The 21,526-nt window shown below is 41.5% G+C and overlaps 1 protein-coding gene across 3 annotated transcripts in view; it reads right to left on the bottom strand.

The window, feature by feature from the left end:
• The window catches only part of LOC311516072 (uncharacterized protein), a 109,188-nt gene that overhangs the window by 70,857 nt on the left and 16,805 nt on the right, over positions 1–21,526 (bottom strand). For all 3 annotated transcript variants that reach the window (XM_084619715.1, XM_084619717.1, XM_084619716.1), the window contains exons 3-8: positions 21,004–21,191; positions 20,657–20,766; positions 19,977–20,048; positions 11,000–17,993; positions 7,927–9,334; positions 2,392–2,617 (exon numbers count right to left, since the gene is read on the bottom strand). In XM_084619715.1, coding sequence (XP_084475841.1) covers positions 2,392–2,617; positions 7,927–9,334; positions 11,000–17,993; positions 19,977–20,048; positions 20,657–20,766; positions 21,004–21,191 — 8,998 coding nt within the window. The remainder of the gene's footprint in view (positions 1–2,391; positions 2,618–7,926; positions 9,335–10,999; positions 17,994–19,976; positions 20,049–20,656; positions 20,767–21,003; positions 21,192–21,526) is intronic.

Genomic DNA, 21,526 nt, shown 5'->3' with positions numbered 1-21,526 from the left:
GGGTAACACTTGTACCTCCTAGTTTGAACAAAACATCCTCGTCTGTTATTCTGTCATCCCATCCTTAACTTTATGAGGGGCCTGCGTGTTCCTGTACCATCCTCTCCAGTCAGGAACATGTTTACCTGGTTAGCTGATACCCTGATGTTACTATTCTGACAAAGCCTACTTTGCTTCACCACCTTTGGTTCATACTGCTAGGCGTGCCTAGGGCTCCCCTACAGATGGTACCTGCCGATGGCAATGCTGCCAGTGCAGAGTCTAGTATCAGCAGAACCTTGTTCCTATGCATCTTTATATTGTGGCCCTGGGACTCAAGACATGCTAAGTCTTCGGGACCTGAGGATGAAGACTTGCCTGACTTGGATGGAGTTGGGGGGGGAAGGGAGGATCATCCTCTTCAGAGTGGTCTGCTTTTGTGCTTATGAGAGTGTCCCCTGCTTTCCTGAGCAAACCCTAATGGAGGGTCCATAAGTATGATCTTCCTCACACTTGCGTCAGGCCTCATGCTAGGAGACGCGCTACTTGATGACTCTGGCCAATGTACAGGGAGGTTCCTCCAGTCTGGGTCTGACTGGGGCCTTATAGCCTTCCCCAGGAAGTTAGAATTCCCACACCTGACAGGTCCAGCTGGGGCAGACAACAGATACGGCACTTGGTGAAGAGATGAGCCTCCCTGAGGCAAGTGCAGACAATGTTGATGGTCATCACTGTCAAGAAAAGAGGAGGGACAGGAGACGCAGCTTTTAAAGCCCAGTATTCTGGATATAATCTGATTTCAATACCAGAAAGCTGGGAAGGTTCCCCATGGTGGGGACGCTATCTAACCACTAACTAGTATTAATAGTTCTATTAGTATAGCTACACTGAAGATAAAATTGATGAAGAAACTGGAGAGGCAATTGCTCCACCCCACCACTTATGATTTTGGTGCAGAGCATGAGGACAGCAGGAGCACAGATGCAGACCAATGTACATTACTTGCAAGAATTCTCCTGTCTCAGACACATGGAGCACACGTGTACTCACAGCGGAATACACAGAGACCAGCATTTGAAGAAGAAATTAAGTTTACTTACCTGTAACCTAAGTTTTTCAAGATGGGCTCTGCATATTCACACTCATGGGATGCACCTATTGGGTATGCTCAGACAGTGGAATTTTTCCTAGCTGTACCTCCTGGAGTGCTCACAAGCTCCCCCAGTCTCTCCCCTCACCATTCAAACATTCTAAGGGTGAGACCACTCGAAGAAGAAACTTAGGCCGTGATTGTGTGCACAAAACTTGAGACATTTTTCAAAGGGTCTGATTTTCACAGGGGAGCAATTTCTGAAGATCAGGCTCTTTCAAATGGGCACCCAACAATTAAGGCACCCAAAACCATTTTTTTAAATTAAATGCAAGTCTAAGCTTATATTAGGAAGAGGCTAATGGCACTTGCCTGGGAAAAACTTCAAGCTCACCAAGGACAAGTGGAATTTTCAAACCCTGGCACAGTAAATCTTAAAAGTACCATCCAACTAAAAGGTCAAATTACCATCATCACAGACCCCACAAGCCTTAACATCTCTTTGGAACAAGGCCAGAGAGATTTTTATCTCATTATATTTAGTTATGTTACTTCTCTGTTTAGAAACCTATTAACTTCTAACCAAAAATAAGACATACATTTATAACAGTGAGTAACCACTGGAACAAATTTACCAATGGTCATAGTGCATTTTCCATCACTGATAATTTTTAAGTCAAGGCTGGATGTTTCTCTTAAAGATACGCTCTAGGAATTTTTGTGGAAATTTTATGGCCTGTGTCATACAGGAGGTCAGACTAGATGATCCTTTTTGGCCTTGGACTCTATGAAACCCCTACAAATTATAATACAACCCCAAAGATCTAGAAGGGTACCCAATATTTTCTGATGAATAGCATTCAGATGATAGTAAAACTGTTCAAACGGCATTGAAAAGATTGCGTGACAAGTTGCTAACCTGCCCATGCAATGAAGAACATGCCCGTTAGTTTTGCAGATTGGCTTTAAAGGGTCTCTGCAAACTGGAACATTCACTCAGGAGTGTAGTGAAACCCATAAAGGATGGAGGCTGGGAGCAAGACAATACAACTTAGATTAATGGGTTTCAGGATTCAAAGTTAGAGGACACATCCATGAGGAGACAGGGAGCGAGAGAAACAGACAGACACGTCATAGATTTCAGATTTTGCCCATGAAATGTTGCGTGCCAACACAAAATGCATCTGCACTCCACAGGAAAGAAATTACTCTTCTTTAACCCCTTTACCCTAACACCATAGGCTCCCAATGTCGTCATACAACCATTCTGCTGGCAGAATTTAGCCATTTTAGGGATATTTAGATTTATCTTTGCTACCTACTTCTTTAGAAAGAAACTCCACATCTGCTTCATATAGACTCTTCCCACCGGTTTTGGAGATCTCCACCACCACAGCAGTGCAGGCTCTCATGGCAGATGTAGGCAGCACGGCTTCCTCATCCAGCAAGGCATTTAACAAGCTGCTTTTCCCTGCCCCGGTGTTCCCCACCACTGCAATGTAGGTCTTTGGCATTTTTGTATCTTTCTGCAACTTTTCAATCTGTTCTCTTTATTTTATTTAAAAAAAAAAAAAAGGCAGAATTATGAAGCAGTCACCTGGCAACATTTAACTTAAGCTTTCAATTTGCATAAGCAGCTATTCTGACTGATGGAAGTTGAATTACCTACCACACTCCCAAAATTACTCCACCAGAGATCAAATCAGAACTAGAGGGTTGTATCCTACTTCTGGTATTTTTGAAGTCACCACCACCCTCAAACATTTCACTTACAACATACAGCAATACAACCACCTACTTTAATCATGAGGGTAACTAACTACTGGAACAATTTAGCCAGGCTCATGTTGGATTCTCCATCACTGGTAACATTTAAATCAAGACTGGATGTTTTTCTAAGAGGTCTGCTTTAGGAATTATTTTAGGGTAGTTTATGGCCTGTGTTATACAGGAGGTCAGATTAGATGATCACCATGGTCCCTTCCAGCCTTGGAACTTAGGTATCATCCGTTCTTACCCTGGTAGGATCGTTGCCCCTGCTAATACTGTTATTTACTTGCTGCAATGTTTGACAAATCCACATGACTTCCAGGCTTGGTCATAGCTTAACAACCTAGGCACATGAGCAAATCTCATCTCTCTCAAACACTGTGGTTTCTTCCCTCCCCTCCCCCCATAAGCCACTCTTCAGCAATCAACAAGATTTAATGTTATTCTACAGAATAACTGTCTGCCTCCAACATTTACACCTATGTAAATAAGCAGCCAGGAAGGTGGAACAAGCCAGGACATCCAGAACAAAATCAGTAAAGCCAGGAACACCTTCAGAAGCTTAAATACAGTCTGGAAATCATTGAAATACAACACCAAAACCAAACTCAAGATTTATCAGAGCTGCGTACTTTCAACACTACTTTATGGTGCAGAATGCTGGAGAATGAGAAAGTAGGACACATCCAAACTGATTCCATCACCAGAGTAGCAATAAGATGGACACCAGAAGACAACTGAAAACGAGGCTGCCCGAGAACAACATGGTGAAGAGCTGTGGAAGCCGAGCTGAAAAACCTGGGGAACCATGGAAAGACTCGCCAGAAACAGACAGGAATGGAGGAGCATCATCACTGCCCTAAATGCCAGAGGCGTAATAGGAACATGAAGATGATGCAATAAGCAATTAATAAATATCAGAGAAGTGTGACTCAATCTTCTGCAAAGGATTCAACTCAGGTTTTCTTTAAGAATTGAAGAGCTCTGTTAAAATACTAGCACGTCACTGCACCACTGACAATACAGAATATATGTATGCTGCAGTTATATTCAATATAGAGGAGAATTATTTTTATTGCATTTGGACAGAGCACCCCCATGGAACTTATTGCTAGTATTTATGTGCTGTCATCTTGAGGGACCTCTATGCTTATCCCTTGCTAAGATATATTGCTTTCTTGGTTTATATAACAATTCATGATACAGTTTTAAGTATTTTAGTGCTCCTGAGACCACAGGAAAACTGAAAATTGCAACTATCTTAAGAGTACTTATGTCTGCTCCAGACTAACAGAAAAGTATCACAGTTGTGCATCTAATAAATTCCAAATTACAGAACTATGCTTACTTAGGAAGTATGATGGGATGTACTAGCTCTTTGGGGTTCAGCAAAGAATCTTCTGTGACAACAGCATCCTAATCCAAATGAGCCTTTGGAAAGAAAATCCATTACCGCTGCATCTATTGCAGGGATTTATCCGAGGACTAGCAGGAGTTCACAAAGTGGGTTTGCTTTAGCAAGTGACCTTTGGCACCCTGTCAATTAACCCAGCAGGAATCATAACACCTGCTGCTAGCCTTCCTTAGAAGCTCAATGAGACAAGCCAGTGAGTTTCAGTCAGAACATTAGCCTATAGAGTTAGGAGGAGTGATTTTTTCTGCAGTTTTGACTGTTTATTAGCAGTATTTATCCTGCAGTAGCTCCCAGAGGCCCTGATCAGGATGAGTGTTCCAGTCTGCTGTAGATTGCACAAATTCATGACATGGTTCTTGTCCCAAAGAGCTTGCAATTTAAGTTTCCATTTTAAAAAAAAACAGGTGCTGTTGGTCTAGGACTGTAGTTAAAGAGACTGGCCTAGAAGCGTAGGTAGGAGAAGTCTATGGTATGCCCTTAGGCCCTTCACAGAACAAGAATGCCAAATAAAGCACCCCAGAACATTGGAAAGACTTTGTTAGCCAGTGTGTGGTGTGTCTTAGTGTATGAGGGAGTGGAGGTGGCAGAGTACAGTATTACCGGAAGGAAAAGAGGGACACAATATTGTACTACTGTATTCCAGCCATACTCGTTATGCACATTAATTAGACATTTCCAGTGATATAAAGCTTCTGTTTCTAATTTTTAGATATCACAAGATAAACAGACCTTAAACCGGTCTCTGGTGCAGAACTGAATTACCAGTCTTGGGTTTCAAGAGGGTGGGTATTTTTGTGTTTAACTTTTTAGGGAAGCTGTGTGTGAAACAAACGTACATCTGAGGAAACCTAAACATGCATTTATAAAATTAAGTTAATCCACACCTTGGAGGCATCTACCCCCAAGAAAAATATTCTCCCATTAAAATAATGCAACATAGTGAACTCATACAACTTTAATGAGTGAGATATACTTTGAAGTCCTTTGATTTGAGGAAGGCTATGGTCATTGAGCATAACGTCAACATTATGTCAATACTAAAGAGAGAGACAGAAGGAGAATGAGAGATGGATGGATGGATGGAAGGAAGAAAAACGAGCGGCCCATCCACAATACCCCTGCTCGGGGCTCTAGGGGTGTGTCTGTGCGGATTTGTTCTTGTGCTTTTTCAGGGAGTTTCTTGAGCAGATGGTGTAGTTTCTTTTGGTAACCCTCACTGGGATCAGAGGGACCATCTGCTCAAGAAACTCCCTGAAAAAGCACAAGAACTAATCTGCACAGACACACCCTAGAACCCTGACCTGGGGTATTCTATCTGCTACCCAAGATCCATAAACCTGGAAATCCTGGACGCCCCATCATCTCAGGCATTGGCACCCTGACAGCAGGACTGTCTGGCTATGTAGACTCCCTCCTCAGGCCCTACACTACCAGCACTCCTAGCTATCTTCGAGACACTACTGACTTCCTGAGGAAACTACAATCCATCGGTGATCTTCCTGATAACACCATCCTAGCCACTATGGATGTAGAAGCCCTCTACACCAACATTCTACACAAAGATGGACTACAAGCCGTCAGGAACAGTATCCCCAATAATGTCACGGCAAACCTGGTGGATGAACTTTGTGACTTCGTCCTCACCCATAACTATTTCACATTTGGGGTCAATGTATACCTTCAAATCAGCGGCACTGCTATGGGTACCTGCAGGGCCCCACACTATGCCAACATTTTTATGGCTGACTTAGAACAACGCTTCCTCAGCTCTCGTCCCCTAATCCCCCTACTCTACTTGGGCTACATTGATGACATCATCATCATCTGGACCCATGGAAAAGAAGCCTTTGAGGAATTCCACCATGATTTCAACAATTTCCATCCCACCATCAACCTCAGCCTGGACCAGTCCACACAAGAGATCCACTTCCTGGATACTACGGTGCTCATAAGCGATGGTCACATAAATACCACCCTATACCAGAAACCTACTGACCGCTATACTTTCCTACATGCCTCCAGCTTTCATCCAGAGCAGACCACACCACACGATCCATCGTCTACAGCCAAGCTCTTTGACAACTGCATTTGCTCCAACCCCTCAGACAGAGACAAACACCTACAAGATCTCTATCAAGTGTTCTTACAACTACAATACCCACCTGCTGAAGTGAAGAAACAGGTTGACAGAGCCAGAAGAGTACCCAGAAGTTACCTACTACAGGACAGGCCCAACAAAGAAAATAACAGAACGCCACTAGCCGTCACCTTCAGCCCCCAACTAAAACCTCTCCAACGCATCATCAAGGATCTACAACCTATCCTGAAGGACGACCCATCACTCTCACAGATCTTGGCAGACAGGCCAGTCCTTGCTTACAGACAGCCCCCCAACCTGAAGCAAATACTCACCAGCAACCACACACCACACAACAAAAACACTAACCTAGGAACCTATCCTTGCAAAAAAGCCCGTTGCCAACTATGTCCACATATCTATTCAGGGGACATCATCATAGGGCCTAATCACATCAGCCACACTATCAGAGGCTTGTTCACCTGCGCATCTACCAATGTGATATATGCCATCATGTGCCAGCAATGCCCCTTTGCCATGTACATTGGCCAAATTGGACAGTCTACATAAAAGAATAAATGGACACAAATCAGACATCAAGAATTATAACATTCAAAAACCAGTCGGAGAACACTTCAGTCTCTCTGGTCACTCGATTACAGACCTAAAAGTTGCAATTCTTCAACAAAAAAAACTTCAAAAACAGACTTCAACGAGAGACTACTGAATTGGAATTAATTTGCAAACTGCACACCATTACATTCGGCTTGAATAAAGACTGGGAGTGGATGTGTCATTACACAAAGTACAACTATTTCCCCATGTTTATTCCCTCCCCCTCTACTGTTCCTCACACGTTCTTGTCAACTGCTGGAAATGGCCCACCTTGATTACCACTACAAAAAGTTGTTTTTCTCTCCTGCTGGTAATAGCTCACCTTACCTGATCACTCGTTACAGTGTGTATGGTAACATCCATTGTTTCATGTTCTCTGTGTATATAAAATCTCCCCACTGTATTTTCCACTACATGCATCCGATGAAGTGAGCTGTAGCTCACGACAGCTTCTGCTCAAATTAATTTGTTAGTCTCTAAGGTGCCACAAGTACTCTTTTTCTTTTTGTGTATTCAGACTAACACAGCTCCTACTCTGAAACCTGTTTCTGAATTGTAATTGAAAAGACTCAAGGTACGTTAAGTGTAATACATCCACAGGGCCACAAGAGGGCACACTGGAACGGCATGACAACAGGTTCCTGGATATTTGAGTAGTTTCTTGTCCTGACCCCATTAATTTAGGTTTTCATACTGAGAACCCATATTGGCTGGATACCATTTCCTCAACAGTTCCTTAAGAAATTCACCACTGGGATGACACCAAATTTGCCACAGTAGCCTAAAACATCCCTGTGAAGTGGCTACTAACACTATTTTACAAATGGATAAACTGAGGCAGAGAAGTTAAAGTGACTTGCCTAAAGTCATGCAGAGAGTCATGAATCCTGCCTTTCAGTATGCTTTGACCAGTACAACCCTGCCTCCCCCTAATGGTCTCATTAGTTTGACAACTATGGACTCTCAAAAATAAAGCTTTACCTCCATTCCTCCATGTGCACTTTATCAATGCCCTCCACAGCACACAGAGTCTGGGAAATGTCATCAAGCACAGTTTGACATTGACTCAATTGGAACTCAATGTCTCCCTCTGATAAAGCCCAGGCTTTCTGAAGCTCACTCTCCGTTATATTTGTATTACTGGAACTTGCTTTGTGAGCAGATTTTTCAGCATCAGAGAGATTGCCCAGATTTTTAGTTTCAGACAAGAGGCCAATAGCACTTGAACTCTCTGTAGACATGGATGGGAATTCTTCCATATCTTCACTTAAATCCTCGGAATGACAGGAAGCTTCTTCATCCGAAGAGCAAACATGTTCTGAAGCTGGTTGGCTAAACGTACATGCCTCAAACGTACAAGGAGAGAGGACCCGGTCTTGAATCTGAAGATTTGCCATAGACGTTGGTTGAAACGAATGGTCTGGCAGAGAGCTTACTGAAGTCTCTGAGGCACCACACTTGTTCAAAGTTGAGATTACCGGAGAGAAAGTTGTGGGATACTCCTTGAAGTCCAGGCTGCAATGACCAGAAGTGTCAGAAAGCGTCTGTACTTGCAGAGAACACTGCAGATTTTCTTCTTTGAAACCAGGAAAGGCAGCAGGTTCACAAGCTAAACTGTTCAATGTTGACCTAGACAAATCCATACCTTCTAGTTCTGGCACACTGCTCATACTACTAAAATCATTAGTAGTCTGTAAGTCACTGCGGTCTTTCGATCCCACTGCAATACAAGGCTCCAAAGCAACTCTTCCATCCATGTAATCATATAGGTTAGTTTGCCCTTTCTGGTTTTGGGGGCCTCCATGCTGGTTATCTTTAGCAAAGTCCTCCTCTTTGTCAGTTCTCTCATGGTGGCTATTAATCATCTCAGCAGAATCACTTGCCTCAGGAGGAGGAAGCTTAGAGGAAGAGAGTTCCAACTGACTGTTGACATATGAGCTCTGAAGACATCTGCTTACATTACTATCTACAGTCTTTTGAGAAGAACTGCTCACTTTGACTGCAGAAGGAGGGATGGATGCATATGAACTTTTCAGTTTCTTCAGTGATAAAGAGTGTTTGGCTTCAGGCTTGGATGGCGTTTGGGTAAGATGTTCAGTAAGGCTTGTCTGAGAAGTGCTGCATGATCCTGAAGCATCAGGAGAGCCAATTTCCTTTTGATTTGGTGCTGGTTCCTCATCAGCAGACTCTGAAGAAATTGCAACAACAGGGGGACACATTTTGGATGGAGGGGAAATGCTGCTTCTGTTACCACTATCACCATGCTCCTCATGAGAAAGCTCCCTTTTTAACTGCGCCTGAGAATTAATGCATAGTCTTATATGTGACGTAATTTGTTCTTGTATAGGTGAGTTAGCGTTCCAATCCACTGTGGCTGCAGGTGTTAAATCTGGAGGTGAAAAGAAAAAAAACACCAAACATTTCATTTGGGATTCACAGAAATCTAGACTATTCCAATGCCCACTTCGGCTCCTTATATGCCTATCAAATTCAAGCTTCTGCTACTTGCTTCTCAGCTACAACCTTCTCTCCTTTTGCTTTCCCTCCCATGTGCCCTGAATTCTGCCAATGATGCCAGCCTAGATACCCCCTTCATCTCACTCACACTCTGCTACTTTCTGCCTTCTTCCAAGCCACCCCCATACGTGGAATGCCCTCCTTAATGTTTACCAGGTCACCTCCCTCTCTCTCACTCTCAAACCCCACCCCCATGACTTGTCTCTCAAAAGGCCGAGGCAGATTTAAAGCCAACAATGGATCACTGCTTTACTGTGTAATCACGTGATCTTTTTGCTTCACTTCTCCCTTTCCTCTCCTAAATTCTGCTATTTCATTTATCCATGTCCCACACTTGTCATCATATCCAAGTTCAGACTGCACGCTCTGGGGCAGGGACTGTATACTTGCTTTTGTGGAGTACCCTGGCATGTTTCTGGCTGTTCAAACAAATAAAAAATATAACTTGAAACATTTGGGTGCCCTCTACCCTCACCCCTTGATTCAATGTTAGTTTTGCACCAACAGAGAACAGCTGCATTTTAGAGTGAGCAACTTCATTTGTTTAGACCCTACTAATAGAGGCTTCCTTAGTGGAGAATATCATTTTTACCCTCAGATTTAAGGATGAAAATGGATCAATCAACTTTATTTGTTTTTGTCTCTTTACAGACTCAGGCGGGGCACTGGTTTACATTTTTGAGGCTATCTTCACAACCATACGGGTTAAAACTGTTTTGTTTTTTTTTAATGAAAGTTGAGATTCTGGAGCACAATTCCAAGTTAAGGGATGAATTCTGGGATAGAGAAATATGCGGGCCTTGTGCTTATGTGTCTGCCTAAATATGAGGCCAGCTGAGCACATCTGTTACATCTGTGCTAGAGTAGGTCCAGGCTGTAATCACAGCTCAGGAAGACATAGCTAAGTTATCTTTAGTGTAGCTACCTCAGGTACCAGAGCAGTGAAGCTGCAGCAGTGTGCACGTCAGTGTGGACTGTACAAGATGGCTCAAAAGCCCGTGACTGCAGTGTAGACGTACCCTTAGACGGAAGCCAGTGCTCCAGAACACTAGTAAGCTAGAGAACTACAATATTTGTAAACTTCTCAGCAAATTCAATCTGCATTAGCCATACCACTCAGGCTGCTCTGTCCACAGCCACGAGGAATGCAAGAAAAACCACGCTGGAAGATGGAAAGAGTGTGTGTCTATATAAAAATATAAACACATTAAATTTATAACTGAAATGCAGGAGCCAGAGCAACCGATGTAAGCTACTTCCAAGTTTGTAGGATAAGGCAAATTTGGTTCCAAAACACTGTGAGAGAGACATTCCTCACACAAAAAGGGAAGTTTATCAATGTGAAATCAGACAACTATAATTTCTCTATACAATAGGGACTATGCGCCATAATAAATATGACGTGCTGTGATAGCCAAATTAATTTATTTCTGGCAGTTTTCATAGCCACACACCCAGCCCACAACATATGCCTTCTCAAATGCATTTTTCTGCCTTAAGACATGTATTTTTTATGCTTTTAAAAAAAAATTACCACCTTTGCAGGGAGAGCATACAGATTTTGTTTGAAGACAGGAGATTTCACTATTTTGTGTGTTGTTGTGACCATCAAATTCAGGGACTTCATGTTGGTCTGCATCACTTTCTACCTTCAAGATGATCTTCTGTGAACTAGAAACAGCTCCAGTTATTGAATTCACACAGAATGCAGGAACTGATAAGTCTTCTATATTGGGTGTTTTGACACCATCAAGTGTTCTCTCAGCCCGGTGCAGTATTGGCATGTAATTTTTGTCTTTGATGCTTTCAACATGGTCTTCTGACTCCAACTGCTGCGGCAAGTTACTTATAACACACTGGCTGCTCTCTCTAGACGTCTCAATGAGATCTGAAGTTATATTTGTGTCTTCATCACTCCAATACACAGCTGAAGCTTCTAAGGAGTTACATGAAAAACCTGACTGTGTGTCAAGACCAGCTGCTTTGCAACTGTCACTGCAAATACCTTCATGTAGCCCGTCACCTGTTCCACTAGAACTACTGCTACTTAGTTTTTGGGCAAGTTGATGATGCTCATTTTCAACAGAGCTATTTGATATGTCAGAGAATATGAAGTCCAAATCTTTGATTTTGGTGCTCTGTTCAGAATTTATATCAGGAGACTTCAGGGGAGATTTAGCAGAAGTATATAGATTATCTAATGCTAAACACACCCTAGACTGAAACTGTTCCTCTTCAGACAGGGAATCTGCACTTGGGCTTTCTGGAATTTTATTTACCACATCTTTTTCTAGTACATAAGTCCACGAATCTTCTGAACTGGCAGCAAGTTCAGTAAACCCGGACTGACTGTCAAAGGGGAGACTCTGGGATTCAGATATTAATTTAACTGACTGTTTTTCATTTACTTGAGGTTCAATACTTGAAAGCAGAAGTAAACTGCTTCCATCTCTCCTTTCACTGTCTACTTCACCTATAGATTTACAGTCAGTGTCTTCTTCTACTTTACTTTTAATGGATGGCACAAACCTTTCAGGTTTTGTGTTTTCATTTACCAGGTTCTCAGAGTCATTTGTTTTTTTAAAAAATTCTCTCACCAACTGGGCAATATTTTTACTATTTTCCTTCTCCACTTCATCACGATGCTGAGCCGTTTGAAGAATGGGGTATTTTTTAAAGAACTTCTTAACACTACTGCTAACAAACTGATCATGACACTCCTTCAAATCAGTGGGAATGGAAAACAAGATTACATTAGGACTGGGCAGGTCAGATACAAACTCCTGCATGGAAAGAGACCCTAAAGGGCAGTTTCTCTTTTGGGAGCAGCACTGCTCATCTTCAGAAACTGAAGTTCCAGAATATTCGTTTCTACTAATGTGTCTTTTTAGTGTTCTGAAAGAATTATTTTTGTTTGCCTCTTTATTCTGAGAATCTTTATTCTCCTCTTTATGAAATTCCACTCTGTTCGTAAAGTTAGACTCTGAAACAGTTAAATCTTCGTTACTGCCTTCAGAAAAGTCTGCACATCCTGTGGGCTGGCATATCTTTGCTTGGGATTTTAGGGGTTCAGAGTCTTTGCTTTCTTCATGCATATATACCAGTTCATTTGTTTCTGTTTTCTGATTAAATTTGTCTTTTTCTGCACAAAGGCTTGTCAGCATTTCATTTACTGGAGAGTCTTTAACAGTTTTTAGGGCTCCAAGAGGCACAGCTAGTGTCCCCACCTCTAGTTCTTGAATGCAACCATCAAGCAAGCTATGCGCAGGCTCCGGATTCTCCTCTAGATTTTTTCCAGCTTGGATAGAATTAGAATCAGCATTTCCTACATGTTCATCTGAACAACCTGCATCTCCCTTATTCAAACCAACCTCTGCATTGCCTTTCACTGCTTCCATTTCTCTCTGGCTTCCCGGTACACAGGGAAATTCTATAGAATTATATGGATAACGTAAGGATCCAAGATCACGTTCTGCAGTTATTTGGTTCTCTGTTTTTTCTTGTCTCAGTGTTGGGCTTTTTACTAAGTGACTGAATTCACCAACTACCACACCTGTGCTACAATTTTCAGGTCCAGCAATTCTAACTTCACTTAGATCATATTCTGCATTGCAAAGAGAATAGCATTTTCCCTCCAAACTCCTATCTGTTGATGTTTCTGTACCTATCACTGATTTGATATCAGCTGTTTCAATCACTCTGTCAAGCTGATCTTCATTTGGCTTGCAGTCCAGGTCAGCTTGCAGAATAATGCTGCCAGAAACACTGTTTGGATCAGAGATGACAGTATCCTTCTTCAGGATTTTGCTTCTATCATGCTGCATTTCAACTGTATTTTTCATTCTCATGCTATTGTTTTCTTCCTTTTCCTTTTCAACTTCAGAATCTGAGATATATAAATTAAGTTCCTCTCCACTGAATAACTCAGACCCCTCTGTAGGGTCATTTTCAATTTCCTTTAGGTGGTTTTCAGCTATATTTTCTTTGGCAGATTCAGGCTTTCCAAATGCAATAGCCTGCATCCCGACTGCAAGATCATTTTTGTCTACACTGCATGGTTGTGTGTCCATTTCAGAAGTTTGCAGTTTGATTCCACCTTCCTCTTGGCATATACTTTTTTGATTACTCCTTTCCAAAGCAGTTGGTGTCAAGATTTCAGTAGTCATATTTTGTTCACATAGCTTCTTCAAATCACAGTCTACAACAAAGTCCTCTGGATAAAGTGATTGTTTCACAGGATCCTCTTTGGATTTCAAGTCTATGTTACTTTCCAAATGCTGGGACTCTACGGCATGGGAATCTGTCTCCTGCTGGTCATGAAATGCACTAGACTGCTGTCGTAATTCCAAATGGGCAGCGCTAACAGAAGAGTTCTCATTATTTTCTTGGTAATTATTCAGTGTTCCCAAATCAAGCTCACTAAAATGTGCATCAGCATTATCTTTTTCCAGTGTAACTGATTTTACACTCCATTTACAGTTTACTGCCTCACCTGTATTTTCATCATTCAACTTCATACCTTCTTCATTCCTGGTGTCCTGCTGGGGCAAGATGTAGTCATTTACAGGTTCTGGATTGTTTCCCATGTCCCTTTTATTCACATAGTAAGGGGACTGTGTTTGTGAACAGGAATAATCATTAGTAGCAGCAAGAAGCTCTGACTTTAGAGAAGTCTGTTTGGGTAAGCATAATGGAGAAAGATCATTTGCTATTCCTCCCTCTAATTCTGAAGAGTAATATGCTGTATTCCCTTCCAGCCTGTTTGTGGGTGCTTTTGTAACGCTGCTGTGATTAAGATTGGTTTGTCCAACATGCATATTTGCCATAATCTCCATCTCTTTATCTATACCTTTGTTTTCTATATTTTTCTGTTCTTCAAATATGCTATCATTAATGGCTGTTCCTGAGTCATGTCTCTCTTCTGGTATTTTCATTATCTCTTTGCTTTTGATACTATCTTCATCTGTCTTTTTATAAAACGTATTCTCAATACTAACTGACTGATCAAGCTGCTTCTCCCCTGATGCTGTATCATCCACTACTGAGCAAGCAGTTTTCAGTTCCTGGCAATCAGTATCATACATCTCATTGTTATCGTTAAGAGTGGAATCCAAAGTATGTCTGACAAGGATTTCAACTGTTTTAATACACCTGGTGTTAGTGGTTGAAAGAGAATTGGAAGAAAACACAGAGACATATGACTCGTCCTCTTCTTTTCCTGGAGACCTCTTTCTCTCCAAAGTACAGTCACTCTTCTGTAGAAGACACCGATCAAGAAATTCTTCACCTACATTAATCGGTGACTCAGGATTCATCGCTTCCACCAATTTCTCTGTGTTTTCCCAAAATGTCACTGTATTTGGAGAAGAACACGAAGCTACAAATACTGTTTTTTCATCAAAGGTTTTTATCCGTGTTTCTGAAGGCAGCTTTTCCTCTGCTTTGGAATCTATCTCCATCTGTTTAGAGAACTCTCTCCAGGAATTTTTACTTGCATTGTTAAACAGTATAGTTCTTTCATATGCCTCTGAAAATTGTTGAAGACTCAAATGTGTGTCCACAGACATATTTACTTCTTCCTCACAGATACTAGTGTTTGACACACTATTTTTGTTTCCATTTACTGCAGGTTTTGTAGCCAGTAAGTTTATGGCCCTCTCATTTATTAGCCTACTTTGAGTTCCCACTTCTGCATATGATATTTCAACACAATCTGTAACTAAAGATATTCTCGTCTCTGTATCCATGGAATCCATCTTTGATTCACTCTCATCTTTGTCTCCGTATCTAACAGGACTACCCATTGTTAAAGAGATGGCATTTACATTCATACCTGTTTGCTCTTCATCCCCTTCAGAAGCACTTACTTCCAAATGTATTTTATTGATACCAAAATCACTATCCTCCTGTGGCACACCTTTTGTAGATACGGATGTAGTCATATATACGTGGTCTGACTGAAAGCCTTCAGACTCTATACACACAGTGGCATGAGAAATATTTGCCTTATTGCATGCATTCTGTTCCACAGAAGTTTCAGTTTCATTTTGAGACAATGGCTGGATGTTTGTTTCCTGGCTCATCATTTCACTGATGGACCTCTTGACAGATGTAAAAGCTCCAGAGTCTTCATACCTGCAAGGATACTCAGGAGAAGTCATTTCTACTGCTGTGGCCTGCAAACTGCAAAATGTTCCACTCAAAGGTTTGACAACTGCCCCTGAATTACGTAATTCCTCTTCCTTTGGAGCTGGTTGGTGAGGTGAGCTCTCACTGTGCAAAGAGCCAGAGGAAGACGGCACACAATTACAGGGAGAATCATAAGTTACATCTTCCAAGTATGTATCTTGAGAAAGGATATGGTGTTTAGAAGGAGAATGTACATGATAGTCTGAGATATTCTCTGTACACAAGGGCAGGTTCTCTGGTGCTGTGGGATCTGAATTGTTTTGAAGTTTCTTTGTTACAAGCCCATCCAGTGCCACATGAGAATCCATTGATGATTCTTCCTCTTCTGAATGAAGCATATCCAGACACTGGACAATATTTGTTCCACTGGCTCTAGAGACAACTTGTTCTGTAACACAGCTCTGGAATAAGGCAACCCCACTGACAGTGTCATCCTCATTTTCTTGGAATTTAGCAGAACCAATATTACACTCAGAACCGGACATTTCTTTTGCTGCACACATTGTCAGAATTTTATGAGCATCAGAAGAATTCTGATGTTCTAGGTTAATTATTCCAGTGTCTGAAAACATATAGTCCTGATCTAAAGCATTTTGCAACTTGTCCTCAAAAACATGATCACTATGTATTTCTCTCACTTCTCTGTTTGATATCATAATGATTTTATCAGTGTTAGGTTCAGCTCCTTCTTGAATATCCAAAGTAGTTTCAGGCTTCTGAGTTTCCATATGTAAGGTATTATTTAAAGTTTCCAATTCTCCATCAGCCAAGGAACAACTTTCACGTTCTACAATATCACTACTTTCTTTTATTGCTTCCTCATTTGGCATAAGGCTGTCTTGCTTTATAACTGAAGTCAGCTCATCTTTGCAGATCTCATTTTTCATCTCAGAATGCCAAACACTATGTGGAAGTTCTAAGTCTGGCACAAATGATATGTTTACTTCCCGAGTTCTGTCTATGGTCACAGCAGTTTCAGAAGGCAAATCCAACTCTTCTACACAGGTTTTACCATCTGCATTCACTAGTTTCTTCGGACTCACCACTTCTTTTGCAGGAGACCCACCATCCAGATCTTTACCCAAAGCAATGTCTTCTGGGACAATGCTTATTGCCATACAGTCACTGTTTTCTGAATAGTTTTCTACTTCAACAATAACCAACTCTGACAGGCTATTTACACGAAGACTACCCTTTTTCTTTGAATGAGATTCACAAGTTTCAGCACCAGCAACAGATACAGCCAAACATGGAGTTTCATGTACACAAGCATCACCAATATGCTGCTCCAATGAATACCTATTCTCTTCTTCTGTTGAACTTTCCTTTTCCATTAAATTCGCCTTATAATCACCGACTGATGGCACCTGAACATTTTTCATAGCTTCATTTATCACTTCTGTGACTTGCATTTGAATATAAGGTTCTGAATGCCCCGAAGTTTCATGTTTAGCTGTTTCTTCAGTGCTGTTAATAACGTTAATCTCCATCACTACGTCGTCGTCAGAGTTTGCACAACTTCCAAGCACTGACTTATCAGCTACAGGAACTAGTGGCTTGGAATCAAGGTTGCCTCCACTTTCTACTTGAAAAGAGTCTGAAAGATCTAGACTATTAACAGAAAGACTAGTTCTGACAATTGCTTTTCCACTCGGGTCACTGTCATGTGTCTCTACAGCACCTCCTGAGTGAGGAAAAGGTGGTGAAGGTTCCAGATTGTAAGTTACAGGAGGTTGTGTTTCTATTTCACCACTGTCTTGTCTCTCATCCAGGAATGGTCTGTAAAACTTTGACATGCTTCCTAATGTGCATGGTTGGGCTCCGCTTGGTTTCACACAGAGAAAGTCAGAATTAGCCAGTTCTGCTGTCCTTGCAGCATTTTCGTGAAACGAAGACTGTGCAATTTCAAAGACTCTTTGTTGAGAAGGCTCTGTGGTGACTGTTGAGTCCTTCCGATGGACATATTCAGGTGAAGAAGAACGTACAATCTGAGAATTAGGTCTAGTGTAGTTTTCCAAAGAAGTATCTGCTGTTGCAGCTGATGTAGATGTTGCAGGCATTTCTAATTTGTTTGAAGTCACATTAACAGAATTTGTACAAAGAGAAGACTTCGCTGAAGACAGGACTGAGCCAGCTGATGTTAACGGCAGAGTCACAATGACCGTGGGAGGCTGCATATCACCACAGTGTGTGCTAGATATAGATGGAGCTCCACTATTTGGGACTACTTGAGAAGTCCATGCCAGCTGGGATATAATGGGAAGGCCAACATTGTTCTCGAAGACCAGACCTGCGTTGTACACTGGTGGTACTTCAGGAGATGTCAACAGCGGTAACTGAACCTGTAGAAAAGAGACAAGAGTCACAGCACCATAAAATGCTAAGTATAAGTAACTGAAAAGGAATGAACTTTGGTTTTACATATTAATTGTGAAAACAGAAACCCATGTAGAATGGATAACTTGACATTTCATATCTACTTAATCCCTCTTCACCACCACCACCCACTTACTCGGTGCCACCCTCCACCACCCCACCCCCACACTACTACACATTAAGGGCACATAATTTTTGACTGGAGGGAGCATAATAACCTTCTTCCCCATACACAACTGATGACCTCAGTTGCTTTCAACTACCTGAAAGGGCATTCCAAAGAGGATGGATCTAGACTGTTCTCAGTGGTAGCAGATGACAGAACGAGGAGTAATGGTCTCAAGTTGCAGTGGGGGAGGTTTAGGTTGGATATTAGGAAAAACTTTTTCACTAGGAGGGTGGTGAAGCACTGGAATGCGTTACCTAGGGAGGTGGTGGAATCTCCTTCCCTAGAGGTTTTAAGGTCGGGCTTGACAAAGCCCTGGCTGGGATGATTTAGTTGGGGATTGGTCCTGCTTTGAGCAGGGGGTTGGACTAGATGACCTCCTGAGGTCCCTTCCAACCCTGATATTCTATATTTATTACACTCCAAGTGTAGTCAGTGCTATTTTTCAGGAAGTGGTCCAAGTTCCAACAGCACTTCTTTCTCGTTCTGTCTGGCCAACGTAGGCACCCTTGAAACAATTCAGAAGCAGTGCAGGAGTGATCAGAGGGAACTCAACAAGGGGCGGGGGAGCAGTGCTTGCTGAAGACAGGATCGAGAAATGTATACACACACAATAGGTATTTATTATTTTTTTCCATTTGTAATATAAATGTATTTATTATAACAGAATCTTCAAGATGTGCACATAAACAGTATGACATTTTTGTAACCATTGTCCTTCTTTCCCCAATTCCCCATCTTGTTTGTTGCTAGCATTCATTGTATCTTCTCTAAAACTTAGAAAATAAGTACACTGGGCCAGGATCTGGGTCTTATTTGTCTGAAAAGCGCCCATTACACTTGTGTATTGAACAAACAACAGCATGACTCTTGCAGTGAGCAGGGGAACTGATTCAGGAGGTCAGAGAGCATTTCACAGATTTCCACCATTAGTTTTCTTAGCTGAAAAAAGGTGTAGATAAATCTCTGCATTATGCATCTTCACATAACTTTCATATGACTTTGTATTATGCCTCTATTTTCATAGAACTTTGTATCAGATCCTTATATAGAAAACTTTCTATTGAGCCTTGGTATAATGTTAAAAATGTCTTTTTGCTAGGAGTAGAATAAGATCTCCCTCCCCCCCAAACTCTCTTAATCAATTGCCCTGTTGAATGAACGAGGTGTGAAAGGCAAGCACCTCCAGACAGCTGCAACAGAAGGGATGGAAACCAGACCCAAGAACAATAAAACTTGTCAAGTGGGCTCACTAAAGAAGAGCAGATATATTGATGGCCTTGGGGGTTAGAAGCCAGCACTTTCTTTTGAAAGTGCCCTTTGTAGCATTAAGACCACACCCAGAAGGAAGCAGCACAAAGGACCAATGGACACAGACACAGATTTTGTATCTGATATAGATTTGCATGAGAGGGAAGCAGCTATAAATATGACGGGTCTTGCAGAGGACCCTGGGTCTCGTCTTGTCAACATCGGAGCATCGATCCGGATCGACAGAAGCCCGGCTCCACCCCTCCCCCATTTAACTCACCTGGCCAGTGAAGTTAAGGGGAGCAACTCGTTGGTAACAACAACAAGACGGAGCGTGCGTGCGTGTAATATAGATAACATGCATATGATACAGTGTTGATTGATACATGTATTACCCATAAATGTGACGCTTTGCCTTATTCCCCCTGAAAAGATCCTGTGCAGTACCTTAAGTACAACAAAGGAACACTGTTTGTCAGATGAAATACCCTGAGTACTGCTAGTAATTTCTTTTTCCTATGCTTTGCCTCACCTGTGGTAGCGAATTCCTCATCTCTCCACATGCACTTTGCAGCTGATCGATTCTACAGTAACAATGTTCAAACTGAAACAGAAGTGCAAGAGGTTTATCTGAAACACAACCTCACTTTAATTCAAGATCCAGAAGAATAAAATGAAGAGGAGGCCTAATACCTTGTAAACTGCATCATTTACTGCTTAACAGATTTCAGTTTTCAGGCTTAAAGGAAGTTAAGTTTTTTCAAGTCTTCCAATTTTAATGGAAGTTAGTCTTACTTAGTTACCTTTAAAAGTGAATCATTCTCAGAGTCTGTAGCATAAACAACTATACTGATGTATTAAAAGAATACAAGTTATCTGAATACTAAACTTATGGGAGTTCTCTTCAGTATCACTAATTCGAACAGAGGTCTCTAAAACTTTGATGTACTGATTGGACCCCGCCAGGAGCACAAGGGCAACACTTAACTTATTTACATGAATCAGATCACAGCCACCCCCATCCAGTCTGCAATGAGGACAGGACATTTAGATCAAAATAGAGCACAGCATGCTAGGACTCATGGTTCCCACGGGACCTGCCTTGTATTAAGGAGGAGGGTAGCCACAGGCTGCACTGTGTAACAATATGGATCACATTTGACCCATGCTTTAGCTACTCTTAAAACAGATCAAAAAAGGAATAAAATGTACCAGAAAGTAAAATTCTGAATTTGGCTGACGAATTTGTGTTCCAGACCTGATACCATTCCCTGCAGGATGTCCAAAGGTCACAGTATCTCCTTCCTGCAAGTTAATTGTACCTGAAAATTTAAAACAAAAACAAAAAAATATTAGACATCACAACAAACGATCATTCTTTTCAAAAATTCAGAACTATCATTGGATGTATTACATCAGGCGATAAAGAAGCCGTAATATAAATGTTAAATAAGCATCAAATAAAGTGATCTATTATGTATATCCTAACATCTAATCCTAAAGAGAAGAATGCACAAGATTCCTCTGGATGCCCTTGAACATCTTCCTTCCACACTTACCATTGATTCTAACATCGTTCACATAAACGCCTGTCAAACTGGAATCCACAAGTCTGTAAGTATCATTGGTTCGAATCACTCTGGCATGAGTCCGGGAAATGTAATCTCTTCTCTCTGAAACTGGACCACTGATGAAATAGTCCACAACATCTTTGTTTCTTCCAATCAGGGTAACTGCCTTATAAAAACTTTAAACAAAGTTTAAAAAAAAAAAAAGTCAGATTTTTTTCTCTGTTACATATAGCTTCTCCTGCGGAAGTCTGGATTTCATGGAAAGCAGCGTGATTACAAGAGGCTAGAGACAACACCTCTCATCGAACCACAAATAGGTACAATAGAATTTCCAAGGTCTAGTAACTCAATTACAGTTGGAGTAATGAATCATCATTTTCTGGTCACTACCAGAGAAGATGCATAGAGCAAAACTAACTCAGCATAATAGGGAGTGGTTTCAGAGAACACAGGGCTCACATTTTCAGAAGTAACCAGTGATTATGGGCGTCTTGATCTGTGGCTGCCCAAC

This window comes from Lepidochelys olivacea (assembly GCF_965140295.1).
Source record: "Lepidochelys olivacea isolate rLepOli2 genome assembly, chromosome: 2".
NCBI classification, from domain to species: Eukaryota; Metazoa; Chordata; order Testudines; family Cheloniidae; genus Lepidochelys; species Lepidochelys olivacea.
The sequence above is the reverse complement of the archived record's forward strand: the minus strand, read 5'-3'. Positions and strand labels throughout refer to the sequence as shown.